Below are 16529 nucleotides of genomic sequence, written 5' to 3' on the forward strand. Positions count from 1 at the left end.
CACAGACACAGATCTACTATTTAGATGTGTTTTTTTTTCTTTTTTTTGCAAGAATTTCAGAATGGTTTAGCAAATTAAAGCATTTGGTTATTTGATACATAAGTTTTTACACCACGCAGTGAAGTATTGTAAGCTATTAGACCTACTATTTTAAGAAGTTAACATTACCATTTTGGAAAAGGAAAGAACAACAAAATGCAGAAGATACATTGAAACCTCTCTTTATTAAAAAAAAAAACAACAACAATATATAAACAAATACATTGTATTACAACATCGCACATGCAACTACAAAAAAGTCAATATTATGAACAGAAATTGACTGTGAATATAGATATGCACAAAGTAATTATTCTAATCAATGTCTTTAACATAAACGAGACAAGTAAATGAATAATTATTGGCAGTTTCGTAAAATTGAAAATAAACCAAAATATATACATAAGTTTACAAATGCACATTATTATTATTTTACAAGAAATTTTATATTTACAAATGGATTAATACGTATATGTTATAAAAGTATATAGCAATTACCCTTATTACATGCATAAAAGAATTAATGCCCTTCACAACCAAATCAATATTAGAACAATTCAGTAAGCATTGCTGCCACTGTAACACTAAGTTCACTGTAACACTAAGTTCATTAAGTTCATTGTAACACTAAGTTCACTGTAACACTAAGTTCGATAAAACTACGACACAGCACACTTTTTAGAATCTTTCAAAATCTCTTTTCACACAAGACCAGCGTCCTTTGCCATACTGTAAAATGCAGAATTCTTGTTATCCAGTAACATTTTAGGACTGTCGAATTCTTTTACCACTCCCTGGTCTAATACAAGAATTCTGAAAAGAAAAATAACAACGATATTGACGAAAATTAACTTAATAATCTAAAAACTAAAAAAAATATGCAGGGGGTTTTGATTTTTAGTCTGATTCAAAAATGTGAATTGGTACCGTAGTGGAATCAGGGAAAATTACATGTACATCATATACTCTAAGGATATCAAACTTGGAAATGCATTTCGATGATGAATTAAACTACTTTAATTTTATAAAATAAATTTTACACGTTTCATACCTGTCATATTCTATGATAGTGTTAAGTCGGTGGGCAATTGTCAAAACTGTACAATCTTTAAACTCTAGCTTGATTGTGTTCTGTATCAACTCGTCTGTCTTCATGTCCACTGCGGCAGTTGCCTCATCAAGAACTAAAATGCTGCTCTTCCGTAACAAACTTCGGGCTAAACATATCAACTGCCGCTGTCCCATACTGTAAATGCAAGCAACACAATGATATTTGTTTTTCAGCAAGCATTGATTCTGTCTTGATGCATTATGATTTTGTATTTTAATAAACACTTATTATTGAGCAAAACAATTAACTTAATTTGAAATAGTCATTCACTTTTGCAGTTCTTGGATAAATTTTCAGAAGCAATGTTGAAAGTACTTTATGCGTTTAATACAGACATAAGGATATGAACCCGTATATTCTGAGCATGGTATATATGCATTTGTCTTTCACTTTAAAGATCAGAACTTGAATAAATAGTAGGAGTTTCAAACGTAATAATTCAAACAACATTATAAAGTACCTAAGATTTTGTCCTCCTTCGCCACAGTCATAATTGAGTTTGTCTGGAAGAGAATCAATGAATGTTTTAAGATGAGCATGTTCAAGTGCTGTAAAGAGTTCCTCATCAGTATACTTGTCAAGTGGATCCAGATTGCTTCTCAATGTACCAGAGAATAAGACAGGTTCCTGGAATAGCAATGAAAGATTACCTTATGAATCATTTGAAGTGGCTAAGTTTCAACAAAATATTGCAATTTCAGTATGTGTTAACTATTAAGATATATTGTAAATAACAGCATTTGAAACCTCTCACATCTAATTTATTTAGATTTCATAGATTGCATAGATTGCTTTTATACGATCGGATGGAACTAACAAAAATTTTAACAAAATGTATAAGTTTTTGTTAATTAAAATGTAAGCGTTCGCTTTGTGTAAGTTAATAACATCTAAAAGAAAGGAATGAATTAAATACCTGTGGTAAAATAGTTAAGTTGGATCGAAGGTCAAACAATCCAAGTTCACTGATGTCACAATTATCAATGTGAATACTTCCAGTTGCCGGCTCTACCAAACGGAACAGTCCTAATGTCAGGGAACTTTTTCCTGCTCCTGTACGACCTACTATTCCGATCTTAAAAATAAGGAAAAAAAGACATCAACTGACAGTTAAAGTTCCAATAGTTTAGAATCCGAACCAGTTTACACGTATAATGACAGTGACTTAAAGATTACGACGGTGTTATTTTCGTCTAGAAAAGTAGCAGGACCATCAAGTTCCATTACATACTAGCATAGAGGTTAGTGATAACATGATCTTATATTCTAACACTGACTTTACTTAATTATTACAGTAACTGTTATAAATATTTAACCATTATAATAAGAACAATTCCAGGCTGATCAAATAGATTTTTTAAGAACAATCATTTTAAATGCAATATGTAAAGAGTTATATGCTTAAGCGATATGAACTATTCATATCCTTACCTTTTCTCCAGGGTTGATTTTGACGTTAATATCTTTCAGTACAAGATCGAGTCCATCCCTGTATCTAATGGAGTAGTTATTGATATCAACTTTGCCACTCTCTGGCCATGACTTTTCTGGTACCGTCTGTGTATGTTCTGGTGCCTAAATGTGACAGAAGATTTTTGTATTATTTATTGTGCATTTATGGTATATTATATCATTTAATTTCTGATTAAAAAACTATATGTACTATAAGTAAACATTGTCTGGCAATGATTATTCTTGTATAATCTTATCTATATTTTCCTAGTAAACATTTGTTTATGACAGAACGCTGGTTATACCTCTTGTTTGTATGTTGAATACTGTCCGACGCGTTCAATACTGACAACATCCTTCTCTAGTTCACCAGATATCCGTACAATACTCTCCAATGATTGGTTTAGCTGAAATTAAAGGAACACATTTCATCATAACAAATACATTCTAGGTTGTAGCAGGTTTGAAAAAAAATGAATACTGATGTATATTTTCAAACATAATACATTTATACTTAGTTCAACAAGAATGATGTTAAACAATTGAATGATTTTATGTTAAGGACAATCTTATAACTACTTCCCTGTTAAAAGAATACACGTTTATGAACACAATTTGTATCTTTGTAAACATATTTATTACTAGTCAATGGGTTTAATGGCGCGACAGAAAAACGTACAATAATTCTTTTGACAATTACCTGAAACACATAAGAGATTGCCATTCCAATCACAGCACCACTAATATATTCTCTCTCTTGGATAGCGAAGTATGTCGTTATAGCAAAACAAAACGTGTTCAGTAGAGTCAGACGTATGTTCAACCATCTAAAACAAAACATGCAGATATTGCATTACTAGCATATAACATATGAACTCTTCTATATCATAATGATATAATGGTATGCATGCATGAAAGCTTTATGAAATAATAAAAAAAAACTATGATACTTTTATCGTTTTTTTAGACCATTATACTATTTACTGCTGAATTCGCAGATTGGTTTGATTTTTTTTGTAATGTCTTACCTATTTACTGTTTCATTGTGATAATGGGATTCATTTGTAATTGTAACAAGATTTGTTGATTGAACAGCAAACTCCTTTTGCTCTCCAAATGCTCGAATTACTTGAACTCCGTTTAGACTTTCAGTGAAATGACTTGCTACTGGTGTTCCTTTCTTTGACTCGATTCGGCTCAGCTGACGTCGTACTGGTACAAATCGTTTCTAAAATTACAAACATTTATACACATTAGATAACATAAGTGAGGAGGATAACATCCGAAAACATTCTGTTATATGTGCCAAAGTCTTTTGGAGTGCGAAACATCCAAACTTTGTGCAGATCCATTGTGTGAAACTTTCTCGTTGTCAATGAAAACCGAACTTGTATGACAAACTCTAGGAAATTGTATACCTTTATGTCAGCATTCTTACAACATAATAGGTATGTTGATACTGGAGACTCACAGTATACGTGTTCCTTAAAGTATTATATAAATGTAACTTTTGTGTATATTTCAATGCGCAAAACTTAAAGTTAAAAATACCTGGATTTCATTGTACACAATAACAAGAGGTATCGCCACTAAGATGAACTTTGGTAATGACATCATAACAACAATAAACACGCTGATGAGTCCGAAAAATCCTTGTAACAAATCAGATGTATGCCGAGTAATAACCCCATCTAATGGTTCAATGTCACCAGAAAACCTATACAATGTACAAGGGATGAAAGTAGATATTATAATATATAGTTATTTCTCAAGATATCAAAGAAAGTATGCTCAAATAGAAAATGTAAATGATTTATGGATAAACAGATACAAGTCAGCATTCCTGTAAGAACTAGTAAAGTTCCAAACTTCAAATGATTTCCAGGAATCGAATGAAAATTGACAAGAACTTTTTTCTTTATCGAACAAAACAATTTAATTTGTATATATAATTTTGGAAACATTGAATTTCATTTCAAAGAGACTCAAAAGTTACATTCCTACCTGTGTACTATCCGCCCAACTGGTGTCGTGTCAAAGAAGGCCATTGGTCCACGGAGGATATTCTTTAACATCCCTTCATGTAGTACTTTAGCAGCATGCAACACACCCAGAGCCATTAAAATTTCATGAGCAAGATTAGCGATACCTATAAAGATAAAAAATAATGTAATTTGACATAACATGATAATGTTGGTTGCGTAAGTATTTTGCGACAATAAAGTGTTACAACCAAAGACGAATGGCATAGCGTACATAACCTATCTTCATATATCGATTAATTGTGTGACCCGAAAATCATTAAATAAAATTACAATTGAAATTTAACATCTTATTTCATAATCACTGCAAAAGATATCACTTACAATGTATAAGTCCAAAGAGTGCAAACATTTGTATATAGTATTGGTTTTCTTGGTATCGTTCGTCACTTTCACCTGGTAGTAAAGTCAGATTGTTCAAAGATTTATCTTCTGTCCAGTCCTTTATCAACATGCTTCGTACAATTTCGCATGCTTTGAATGCCGCAAAACAAAGCAAAATCATCACGCACTGTGGCAACCCAATCGCTTTGAAATATGGTGCCAAGTATTTAAATTGAACCTGTAAAGAATCAGAAAATGTGTCATTTATGTGCATGGTAGTTTATCTCACACATTATTAAATTCATTAAATTTGTATCAATAGTGTATCAAAAGTTATCTAAATCATTTGTTTTATATATACTTATTAATTAAATACAATTTACTTATCTTTAAATGGTTACATGTCATCAGGTAATGATCAACTAAATTACTATACCTTGCCCGTCTCTAATTCTTCCTCGTCTATAAGTTTCCCTGTTGACATTTTGTCTGATTCTCTTTTAATTCTCTCTTCGTTGAGCTTTGCTTTATCATCGAATGTTTCCATTTCAATATATTTATTAACCGTATTATCTTTATGCTTCTCAGTTATGTCTTTGTATGTAATGTGTTTGTCTTCTATTGATATAGCCCTTGAGATAGATCTTCTGATAAGTTCCCGTCCTTTGTTTCCTGTGTTTCTAGAAATGATTAACGACAAATATATGAACGGTACAAAATAAGGAAGATTGCCGAAAAGTAATAAGATAATGTAAACAATATATACATTACAATTTACATAAAAACACTTTAAAGTCGATTATTCAAAAAATTCTTTTCCGTTTTTATCGAAATGCTTCATCTAATATAATTGGAAGAGCGTTTACTTTTAGCCAACAGATTGATTATTAACTGTATTCACCTTCGTTTAGATATAGATGTTGAGTCCGATTCTGTACTGTAACCACTGTCAGATTCAAAGAACAAGTTGTTCACTGCAAAAATAGAAAACAAAATCATGATAAAGGTAACTTTGAAAAAACAAAACAAGCAACTATGACAGGCAAATCTATGATGAGTTGTAAGTCTTTCTCCGCCAGTACAGCTGGAAAGTCCCAACATGGCCTTTAAAGTGCAAGTGTACATTACAACCAAACACAGACAAACAAAACATGCAAAAAAGTGTCACACAGCAGTTTTCTAGCTTCATAAGTAAAGAAGAAGAAAAATGGCGACCTCATTTATCACTTTAGATACAATCAAACACGACGTAGAACTTTCCGTTAATGACTCAACGTTTTGTTTTCACAGAAGAATGTCAATGTCCAATCCATAGCTGCCAATGCTTGGACGTTCATAGTAGTGTTGCTGTCACAGTTATTTTCTCTTTTCACTGTTTTATTTCTTTCATAATAAATGAACAACGTCGTTTGTTTTCAACTAACTTCGTCTATAAATATTTAAAGATAATATTTCTATTAATTCTGAAGCACGGCACGGCTCTTTTTTTTAATGAAATACGATCGTGTCTTTTCAATCTCTTCTTTTCTTGTAGCACAACGTGTATTTGTCTCACTTAATATGGCAACGTTTTAAAATTTCTTAATGATCACTATTAAAGAACTTACTCAGAGGTTCACAATATGTTTGTGTCTTTATCAGATCATATATGTAGTCATCTGTAGTTTCCGCAACAGTTTCATAGTCTTCATGATTCATTTCTAAAACACAAATGATCTCCGATTTAAATTCATCATTGAACTGTCGTCCATGTAAAAACTATCGAGAGCTAACAGTTCTATGTCAAACTATCTTGTAGACGCACTTCCACAACGCTGTCTCAATAATATACGCTATATATATATTTATCTATCATGCACTTATCTGAGAGACAAATGTTTTATAGACACACTGATAAGCCATAAAGTCTAAACATGTTTGTGATTTTAATACAAATCTGGTAGAAGGTTGATCCCTCGGAAGCGCAAATCACAACAAAATGACTTGGGTCAATTGAGTCTGTACATCAGGTACAATGAATAAGTGCAGCATCATTTACGCCCCATATCACCGGCTCGAGCGCTAGCTCTACTCAATTTTCAACACTTAAAGTGCTGGAATAAATGATCCCAAAGGACCAGAATGCACGTAAAGTCAATTTCTCTTAATTTATATAGTAGGAATAAGAAAAATGATAGTTCCATCCTCTCGTAAATACGCATTTTTCAAGAAAAAAGCTTTTATAATATTTAGAATAAAATTGATATTGTATCGTATTTACCTTCAACAGTGTTTTCTTCATCGTCTGAAATATGGCCATCGGTTTGATATTTTTGCACGAATGTTGCAAATGCTCCCTCTTTATCCATCAACTCCTGGTATGCACCAGCCTCTGAGATCATTCCATCCTCTACAACAAATATCTTGTCGACTCGAGGCAACCATGTGATACCATGCGTCACCAATACTCTTGTCTGGGAAGAAAAACAACAGATAGTAAATTATTTTACATGTAAATATTACATATGGTCAATGTACTTGTCCAAGCATTAAAGATATTCCGTGTATAACTCGAATTCTTTGTTGCTATTCTTATATAAAAATGAAACGAAATAATAAGTAGATAAGAAAAATCAGTATACCTTATTTCTCAAAAGCCCATTTTCTCCAATTACATTATCAAATATGTGTCTCCCAACGTGTGAGTCTACAGCAGACAGAGGGTCATCAAGGAGATATATGTCGGAGTTGAAATACACTGCCCTCGCCATACTAACCCGTTGTTTTTGTCCACCACTTAGGTTGATACCCTAAAATTTATTAGAAGAAAACACCTATCAGTTAAAATAAACACAAATCAAAATTTCTTATAAAATAACAACAACAACAACAACAACAACAAAAACACACACACAAAAAAGAAAGAAAAAAACACACACAAAAACAACACACAAACAAAATTAAGATATATAATTATCATTGTATATCTTTTGTATGCATATCAAGTACATGTATATTAACCGATATTTGTTTGATGAAAAATAAAGCACACAACAGAATAAAGCCTGTTCAGACTGCACGGACTTACAGGATGGTCTTGGTTGCAAAGGCTTATCACTTTCGGTTACAGCAGATAAACGTTAAGATTATTATGTACACAGTGTTAAAGCAAAAAAAAGAAGGTAACCTTTTCTCCTATCTCCGTTTTGTCTCTCCCTGGCAAGATTTCCAAATCTTTCGTCAAGGAACATGCTTCAATAACATTATTGTACGTATGTTTTCTGTATTTGTTACCAAACAAAATATTGTCTTCTAGAGTTTTGTTTTGTATCCACGCTTGCTGTGGAACATACGCAATGCTTCCCTGAAAAGACATGATTATCAGATACATATACTCTAACAACAAACATGATGTCTTATCAGTTTAGAAATGAAATGTTTTGAATGCCAATAACATGCACGTATTATGTTTTAAAAAAAAGTGAAACGATTTGTAAGTAAAGTGAAAGTACTTGAATTGTTCGGATAATTATGTTTTTGCAAAGACTTTACAAAAATTGTTTAAAGATATCTGAGCACCATCAAATATAGTTTACTAAGACCTGCATCCACTGACTTTCTACAAATGTTACATATTGCATCAGTATCAGTATTAGGAATTGAATTTTCTGCGTTCATTCTGTAAAACAATAATTTTACTGTTGCTTACATTCACATTAACATCCCCTGCGTCCTTGATCATCTCTCCAAGTATTGCTGACAATAATGATGATTTCCCAGATCCAACAGTTCCTACCACTGCCACAAGACTACCTTTTGGAACAGTCATATCAATGCTATAAAAGAAATGACATTTGACTTTATTATTTTATTTATATAATACATTCAAAACACATTTTACATGCAAAATTACATCATTTTTCTAAGGAAATGTACGTTTGATGCCTTAATAATTCCAATATATTTATGCTATAGAGTCCGATATCTATGTTTCACTTTTTCTTCTTTTTAAGTGCCAGTTTTTGTGTTTGTCCCTATTTTTAAGTTGAAAGTGACTTAAAAATAGGTTATAGAAAAGTACCATAGTCAGACGTAAGAAATATATTTAACCTAAATACATGTTTTTTACCAACAACATGACAAACATTATTACCTCTTTAAAGTTGGTCCTAGCTTTTCATCCCAGGTAAAAGTGCCGTCTTGAATACTAATAGCATCATCTGAAATATATATATTGTCTTTGAACTGGCTTGTACAATTCTGGTTAACCGGTCAAGTATTCAAGCGAAATTAACTCCCTTTTACATTAAGCCAAACATTAAAAATAAAAAAAATCGCGTATAATGTTATCTGATTACCAACTTATATAAATAGTGAAATGTAATTGCGATACTTACTGTACATTAATAGCATAAAAAGGACATACCAGATTTCTCACGAGTGACAATGTCCTCTGCAATTTCATCATTATTCAAGAACTTCTCAACTCTTCTTATTGACACAAAAGATCGGAGAAAATGGCAAATGATATGAGGCAATGCATTAAATGTGTGCGTCAACATTTCAAATGTAGCCATGGCTCTGAACGCTGTTTCGGCAGTAAGCATGTGGTCAGAACTGATTGAAACATAAACGGTAAATGTCACCAGCGTCATCTGAAATATTACGGATTTTGTGAGCCAATATAGTATAAAAGTCATAAAAACTTATTAGATTTCCTTCAGGTAAACCTTTTTCAACACAGACAAAGTTTGTAATTTTAAACAATTTAATCATATCCGAAATAAATCAGCCAAGTAAATAATAAGGAAAGATATTGAAATAGTTGTGTACCATAATAGGAGCAAGTCCCCAACAAAGTGCACCAATAAGACCGAATACTCTCTGCTTCCTGATGATTGCCAATTCTTCATTACGAATATCTAATATTTTCTTTCCAAACGCCATTTCCCATGCATACAATTTAAGGATCTGAAAGTAAGCAGCAAAGAATTAAAATAAACAACCTCTCTTCTTTGTGATCAATGTTGGAAAAGAATAACAATTTAACCGTAATGAAAATATAGTGCCAGTTGCTGCATAAAAATATATCGAATGCATATTTAAAAATAAATTCAAACATAAAAAATAATTTTAATAAGATGTGACAATTTTATCAAAGGAAGCTGTAATGTATACTTTCTTACTTTGATTCCATTCAATATTTCGGTCATCAGTTTCATACGGTTGTCTTTCTTTTTGATACGATCAAGGTGTGAGCTATGACCATTTCTTGCCATGAAGATATTCAAGGGCATGACGATGGCTAAAACACAGACACCGGCAACTGCAGCATAGTCCACAGTGTAGTACAGAATCGAAAAGCTTGCAACAAGTTCGAACGGCACGCACCAGATCCAGAAGAAAAATCCGACAAAGTGTTGAATTTGACCAGCATCGTTTGTTATAATGTTAACAATTTCTCCAATGGTAGATTCCGAACGCGCTTTATTCGTCATTCGCATTGACTGAAAAAAAAACAACAACAAATTATCAGAAACCATTGTTGTTTAACAAATTTTTGTTATACAGCAACGCGTGTGATATGTGTATTGAAAATGAGAAAAACAAACTAAACGAGTAAATCATTGTAATTACCATAAATAAGCCAAAAAAATATTTGTAAATTTTTTGTACAGAAGTTGTATTAATCAAGCAATTTAGTATTTCTGGCTTTGATTTTATTACCTTCTTAAAGATGGCGTTCTTTAGACATAGTCGAAGCCTTAAACATGTGGACAGACTGAGGTGGTGAACGTAATTGTTCATGCATTCATCCCCAAATATACAGATAATTCCGGCAAGAAGATACACGTATCCTTTCCATCCGGGTTGACTCATGTCACCAGCAAATGCCACCAATAATCTGTAATGCAATCATGCGAACGCCACACATTATACAACTTTCTCATTGGCTAAGAAGGAACAACGTAAGAAGGAACAACAGAACACAGACTAAATCACATAAAGAAAGCTCAATAATTTTCGTTTATTATTATGTTATATCACGCAAGCATTCTGTAAAGCTCTAAATGTTTTGAAAACTAATTCTGGCTTTTGTCTGTAACTTTACTTTACTAAACAAAATGGCATTTAATTTCACGTAACTAACAGTTGTTACAAGTGACTAGTATTTTCAAAGAGAAAAAACGTAAATGTACCCTGTGATGAAAGGTCTGGCAATGATGAAAACTTGTGTTGCCAACTTCAGAAGATTTGATGCGAGCAATATTTCTAGGTTCGCTTTCACAATGACACGTACTAAACTTATCTTACCAGGTTTGTTACTTGTTCTGAAATAACGATAACATATCAGTTGTCAGTCAAATAAATGAACCTTTAAGATTTAAGTTTTTTTTTATAAATTTGAATTGATAATTTGCACATACTTATACTATATTACTATATCATTATTAAAGAAAAAAAATGGAAACGCTTAGGATGTGTTGTCATAACGAAAGATGTAAGATTCAATTGACATTTTTATTGTGACATTTTTTTTTCAGTTTGACGACAGTTAATTTTCTAGGGAAGGAGAAAAACATAAACGTATAATATTCACATTTTGTTAAAGTAACATTTTACGCAGATTTTTATACATTTACCCATGAATGAACTTATTAAAACTCACGTGTTTTTCTTCGCATTATTTTCTTCCGAAATCCAAGCTTTTTCAAAACTTGAAATAGCATCGTCTGCGTTTTCGCTTGGCATTAGTTTGCTCATATCGTTGTCAGTAATTGGACGTTGGTAACCAAGGCTCATAAATCTGAAACGTGATGTAAATGTAAATATCACCCGATATGTGTTGTTTATTTGATAGCAAAAACACTGACAGAAAAAGAAAAATCTTGTTTAGTGGCTTTTGTTTAGGTGATAAAATATACCTAGATAAAAGTTTCTTTGACCAGAAAAGGGACTTTGGAAAGTCTTTGCTTCTTATGACAATACTAAAATGTTCAACAATGTACCAAAGTAACATCACACGGTTTAAGATGAATATTGAATATTTGTTTCATGTACTTACCCATCAAACCATGTAAATAACAGTCGTGAGATGAAAGATGATCGTCCCAACTGACATTCTCTCTATGAAAGAAAAATAATAAAAATTATTTAAGTTACAATTATTATTTGTATTTTTTTGCTATATAAACTCAATGTAAAAGAGGTCACAAACAGTTGTTATTAGAATTCTAATCTGTGTTGCAACATTAATGCTTGACATATACTGTAGGCTATGTAATGAGACAAATGGCCAGAAATAATAATGCTAGACATGGTATAATGCTAACAGAGCTAGATTTAACAGATAGTTATTGCATGATTACTTCCCTTTTACTACAAGTTCAAATATAATACATACAATTATACATTATGTATAAAGTCAACCCAAAGATTTATTGCAAATCTTATATTTTATTAACCTCTGTTTCCGTGTCTTTATCAGCGTCGGCAAACCATGTTAGAATAAACTGGGCAACACTTAGAGCTAGACAAGATTTCATCATCACATTTTCCTCTGACGACGGATTGTAGTCCTACAATAGTTAAATAAAAACGCTTGTCAAATACAATGCAACATAGATATGTTATTTACGCTGATCGGTTCTCCTTTAAATGTTATTTGTACAAACATAGTTTTCTCTTTCAAATTATAATCTTGAATAAACGGATTTTAAATATTGAAAATCGGTCATATAATAAACGAAAGAAAGCAACTGTACCTGTTTCACCATTTTGGAATAAACCAGGAGCGCGCCGCAAACTGAAGATAGGAACCAGTAGATTGTTTGAATACCGGAAGTAACAAATCCCTTTCGTCTCTCACGGTCGATGTAGAATATAGCCAGTATCTAAAATTAAATTGTACACCATTTTGTTGTAATAAAAAGCAGATAATAATAATAATAATAATAATAATAAAAAAAATAATGATAAAAAATTTTATCATTTAAACAATGTTGTCGAATGTCAATTAGTCCTGTTGAAGCATATTTATTAAGTAATTCTTATATGAATACGACTTTTATATCTTACCAGTGTAAGACCCTCAATTACTAAACTTATGTGTCGTGTTTTCCATTCCATATCTTCTGTCTTAAATATCTGCAGAAATCTCACTGATAGCTGCACCACGGCTATGCTCTGCAAAAAAACAATTTTTAAAAAGTCTCGAATAAACATAATTTTTAAAAAGAAAATGCCAAAAAAAAAAAATTAGAAAAACCGTTTAAAAAATATTAGATGGGAATTTTTTAAATTTCCCTTAAAAACGGGATTTCAAAATAAATTTTAGTTTTTAAAAAAAGGGGTTTGAAATTTTAAACAACGTTAAAAATTTTCCAGAGGTTTTCTTTTAAAACTTCCCTTTGGGGGCGAATTCCCTTTTTGGCACGGCTTTTTCTTAGCCCTCTTTTTATTTTAAAAAGTTTTTAAATTTAATAAAAAAAAAAGGGTTTTTTATTCTTATTTGGGTTTTTTAAAAAAAAAAACGAAGGTCATTTATAAATTAAATCTATTATAGGTATTTAAGAATAATAATAAAATATCGCCACCCTTTGTTCGAGCAGTTTAAACACGGGTTAAAATCTAGTTGCTAAAAGAAGGGTAAAATACTATACAATTCAGCGAACTTCTACAAACATGATAAAATGGAATGGCAATATTTTTACAGTTGATTTATATCGTATAAAGAACGCATTCAATGTCAGTAATACAGTGACAATAGGACAGACCCATTTTTTTTTTTTTTTGGTTGATGCATTAAAACATATTCTTACCATTTTCATTGTGCACTTCCAGCTCCATTGTGCTTGGATATCTTTATATCGCAGTAAAGCATATAAGTAAATTGGTGCTGTTACACACAACCAGAAACCCGGCACTAGTAATAACACAGTGTCCTCGAAGCATTCTGTAAATTCTGGGTATTTACGGTCATTTCCCCACGTTAGGTTCGTGTCCTGAGTTGAGAGAAAAATTAGATCTAGTATTTTTTTTGTTTAAATGATTGAATAACTGATCTCACATGCGTTTACATATCTATTTAATTGTATGAATTATATTCAAGTTTATATTAACATTAAAGATACTTCACTTAACTGTTTTATTTACAAATCGATTCTCACAAAAATATTTATTAAACATATTAATAAGTAATTTACCCAAAATTTGCTTGAAACATATGATGCTCTCCATATTCCCCTTTTAAATTTAAAAATTCCGTCTTCTTTTTCACAACGATCAAACCTTTTTAAACTTATGAATGACAAAAGAAAAAATTTCCCCCTTTTTTTATAAAACAGGGTTTTTCATGACCTAATTTTTTGCGGTAAATTTCCCCCCGGGGGCTTTTTTTAGTTTTTTGTTAAAAACGATATTTTAAAAAAACCCAATAGCTGAAAAAAACCCCCTTTTTTTAAATTTTATTTTGTCATTTTAAATATTTAAAATTAAGATATAAACCCAATTGTTCTAACGTGGGGAAAAGCATATGTGACTCGTTTTCGATTTCAAAAAAACTAAAAAGCAAGAGTTTTCCCCAAACTAATTTCAGTAAGGGTTTTGTTCTAAAAAAAAATTACGAAAAACAAATGAAAAAATTTACAACCCTGCCCAAAAACTTTTTTTCTTATCAGTGTAGGTTTTGAGAACATAACGATAAGTAAATGATTTTAAAATATTTTGTGCCGTTTTAATCTAATTGTTTTAAATTGACTTTATATATATATTTTATATTACAAGAATAAAAAATGCGAAAAAGTAAGATACTCTCCTTTATCATAAGGTTTGAGAGCATCCTCTAATACGTTTCTTAATAAGAAGTTGTCAGTGACTTTAAAAAATGTGACGAGCCCCGGGGAACCCTTTTGGTGTTTGAAAATTAAAACGTATACTAAAAATAAACGTTAAAAAAACCCTACATTAGCAATAAGTGAAAAAATCATGGAGGATGTATTTAAAATACTTTTAAAAATCAAATTTTTAAATTGAACATGCCTATCATTTAAATGGGCTATTAAAAAGGGGGAAAAATTAGCTTCAAAAAATTTTTTATTTTTTCCCAAAAAAAAACCCTTTTTGGAAAATTAAATGTTTTTTTTTCCCGAAGAAATTACCCCATCTGTAAAAAGATTTTTGTTTTTTTTTTAAAAAAATTCTAAAAAAAACCCAACCAGTTTTTGTTTCTTCATTAAAGGTCAGTACTGCTCCAGAAATACTTTATTCCGATCCTCAAAAGCTTTTTTATGTTTAGTGTACTTTATAGTTTCCAAGAAGTTACTCATTTTCGAAGAATCGTAACAATCTTTTTTTCTTTAGGTAATTAGTAGTTTTAGTGATTTAAAGGTATTTTGTATGTAAGTCAAAATACTACTTTGGTTATATTTTGTTACTTTAATGACAAATGATTTTACATTCAACGCTACTTTCTTTAGGCAAAAAGCATCTGAATGACTCTGAAATGATCAAACTCAAACTTGCCGTTTCTAAAGAAGTAAAAAAGTCTTACCTGAAGCACAATGCGTCTTAAATTGCACCTGGCTTGCAAGGTATGATGGGTGGTGATGGGATGGGGTCTCTCTTGAAGCAGCTAATTTTCAATTCATTTTTTTTTGGAAAGAAGAAGAAAAACATTTTATTGACTTAAATTACATAGTTTCTCGTCATTTACATATAAACAAATATAGTGTACATAAATCATTATATAAATTATCAAGTTCGGAATAAAGCAAGAACTGTCAGCCACTGGGTACATGTACAAAATACGTTATATTCAGGACGCATATACGTTAAGCAAATTGTCTTTATATAGTAAAAACATAGTTTACCGCATAAATGTATACATGTACCATATATATTCCTCTATAAAATAGATAATTTAAGCTCATCAACCATGGCTGTGAGGTTAATAAGACAGATAAGAATAAATTGAGCCGTGTCATGACAAAACCAAAGTAATGCGTTTGTGATCAGCATTGATCCAGACCAGCCTGCGCATCCGCGCAGTCTGATCAGGATCCATGCTGTTCGGTTATCAACCCTATAACAAGCAGAGAAACTGAAAGCGAACAGCATGGATCCTGATCAGACTGCGCGAATGCGCAGGCTGGTCTGGATCCATGCTGGTCGCAAACCTATTATGTTGGTTTTGTCATGACGCGGCTCAATTGTCAACAACAATAATCACTTTTATTTTCCAGTCAGTTTACAAAAGTAACAACATGACATGTAATCAATATAAGTTTCAAACAGTATGTGGATTTAACTTAGAAATAAGTTTTTTTTTCAAGGGGACAGTAAAAAAGATTATGAAAAAGAAAATAGAAAAAAAACTTTATATATATAGTATCGCCAGACAATAACAAAAAAACTGATGTGGTTGTTTAAAAAAAATTTTACTGGGTAAAATTAACGTAGGATTTTTTTACTATAATCTATAAATATAATGCGTATTTCTATAGTAGATACGATGGCAGGATTTCCATGAAGTAATGCCGAGTAAAAAAATCAGAGAAAATATATTTTGTTTATCGATTACG

General features: G+C 31.4%; 1 protein-coding gene across 1 annotated transcript; it reads right to left on the reverse strand.

The window, feature by feature from the left end:
• Positions 1–220: 220 nt before the first annotated feature.
• LOC132745001 (multidrug resistance-associated protein 1-like) lies at positions 221–13897 on the reverse strand. Its single transcript, XM_060733827.1, has 29 exons — positions 13770–13897; positions 13027–13134; positions 12714–12842; positions 12414–12527; positions 12014–12075; positions 11618–11755; positions 11148–11279; positions 10675–10852; positions 10134–10454; positions 9781–9918; positions 9374–9602; positions 9101–9167; positions 8657–8783; positions 8135–8311; positions 7590–7757; positions 7229–7421; positions 5870–5942; positions 5405–5648; positions 4969–5206; positions 4607–4751; positions 4154–4319; positions 3631–3830; positions 3303–3429; positions 2908–3009; positions 2582–2725; positions 2067–2225; positions 1611–1777; positions 1091–1285; positions 221–852 (listed from the first exon to the last, which is right to left on the reverse strand). The coding sequence occupies exons 1-29, from the start codon at positions 13776–13778 to the stop codon at positions 741–743; spliced, it is 4362 nt and encodes a 1453-aa protein (XP_060589810.1). The 5' UTR covers positions 13779–13897; the 3' UTR covers positions 221–740.
• Between the last annotated feature and the right edge of the window lie 2632 nt (positions 13898–16529).

Source organism: Ruditapes philippinarum, unplaced genomic scaffold (assembly GCF_026571515.1).
Source record: "Ruditapes philippinarum isolate M1 unplaced genomic scaffold, ASM2657151v2 ctg2973_1_1_1_1, whole genome shotgun sequence".
Taxonomy (NCBI): domain Eukaryota; kingdom Metazoa; phylum Mollusca; class Bivalvia; order Venerida; family Veneridae; genus Ruditapes; species Ruditapes philippinarum.

What these genes read in the sequence shown, in the direction of transcription:
- LOC132745001 (XM_060733827.1), bottom strand. An exon ending in TGTCACTCGTGAGAAATCTG is followed by an intron (nt 9,168 to 9,373) that starts GTATGTCCTTTT and finishes TATATATTTCAG; the next exon opens with ATGATGCTATTAGTATTCAA. An exon ending in AAGAATTAGAGACGGGCAAG is followed by an intron (nt 5,207 to 5,404) that starts GTATAGTAATTT and finishes GATTCTTTACAG; the next exon opens with GTTCAATTTAAATACTTGGC.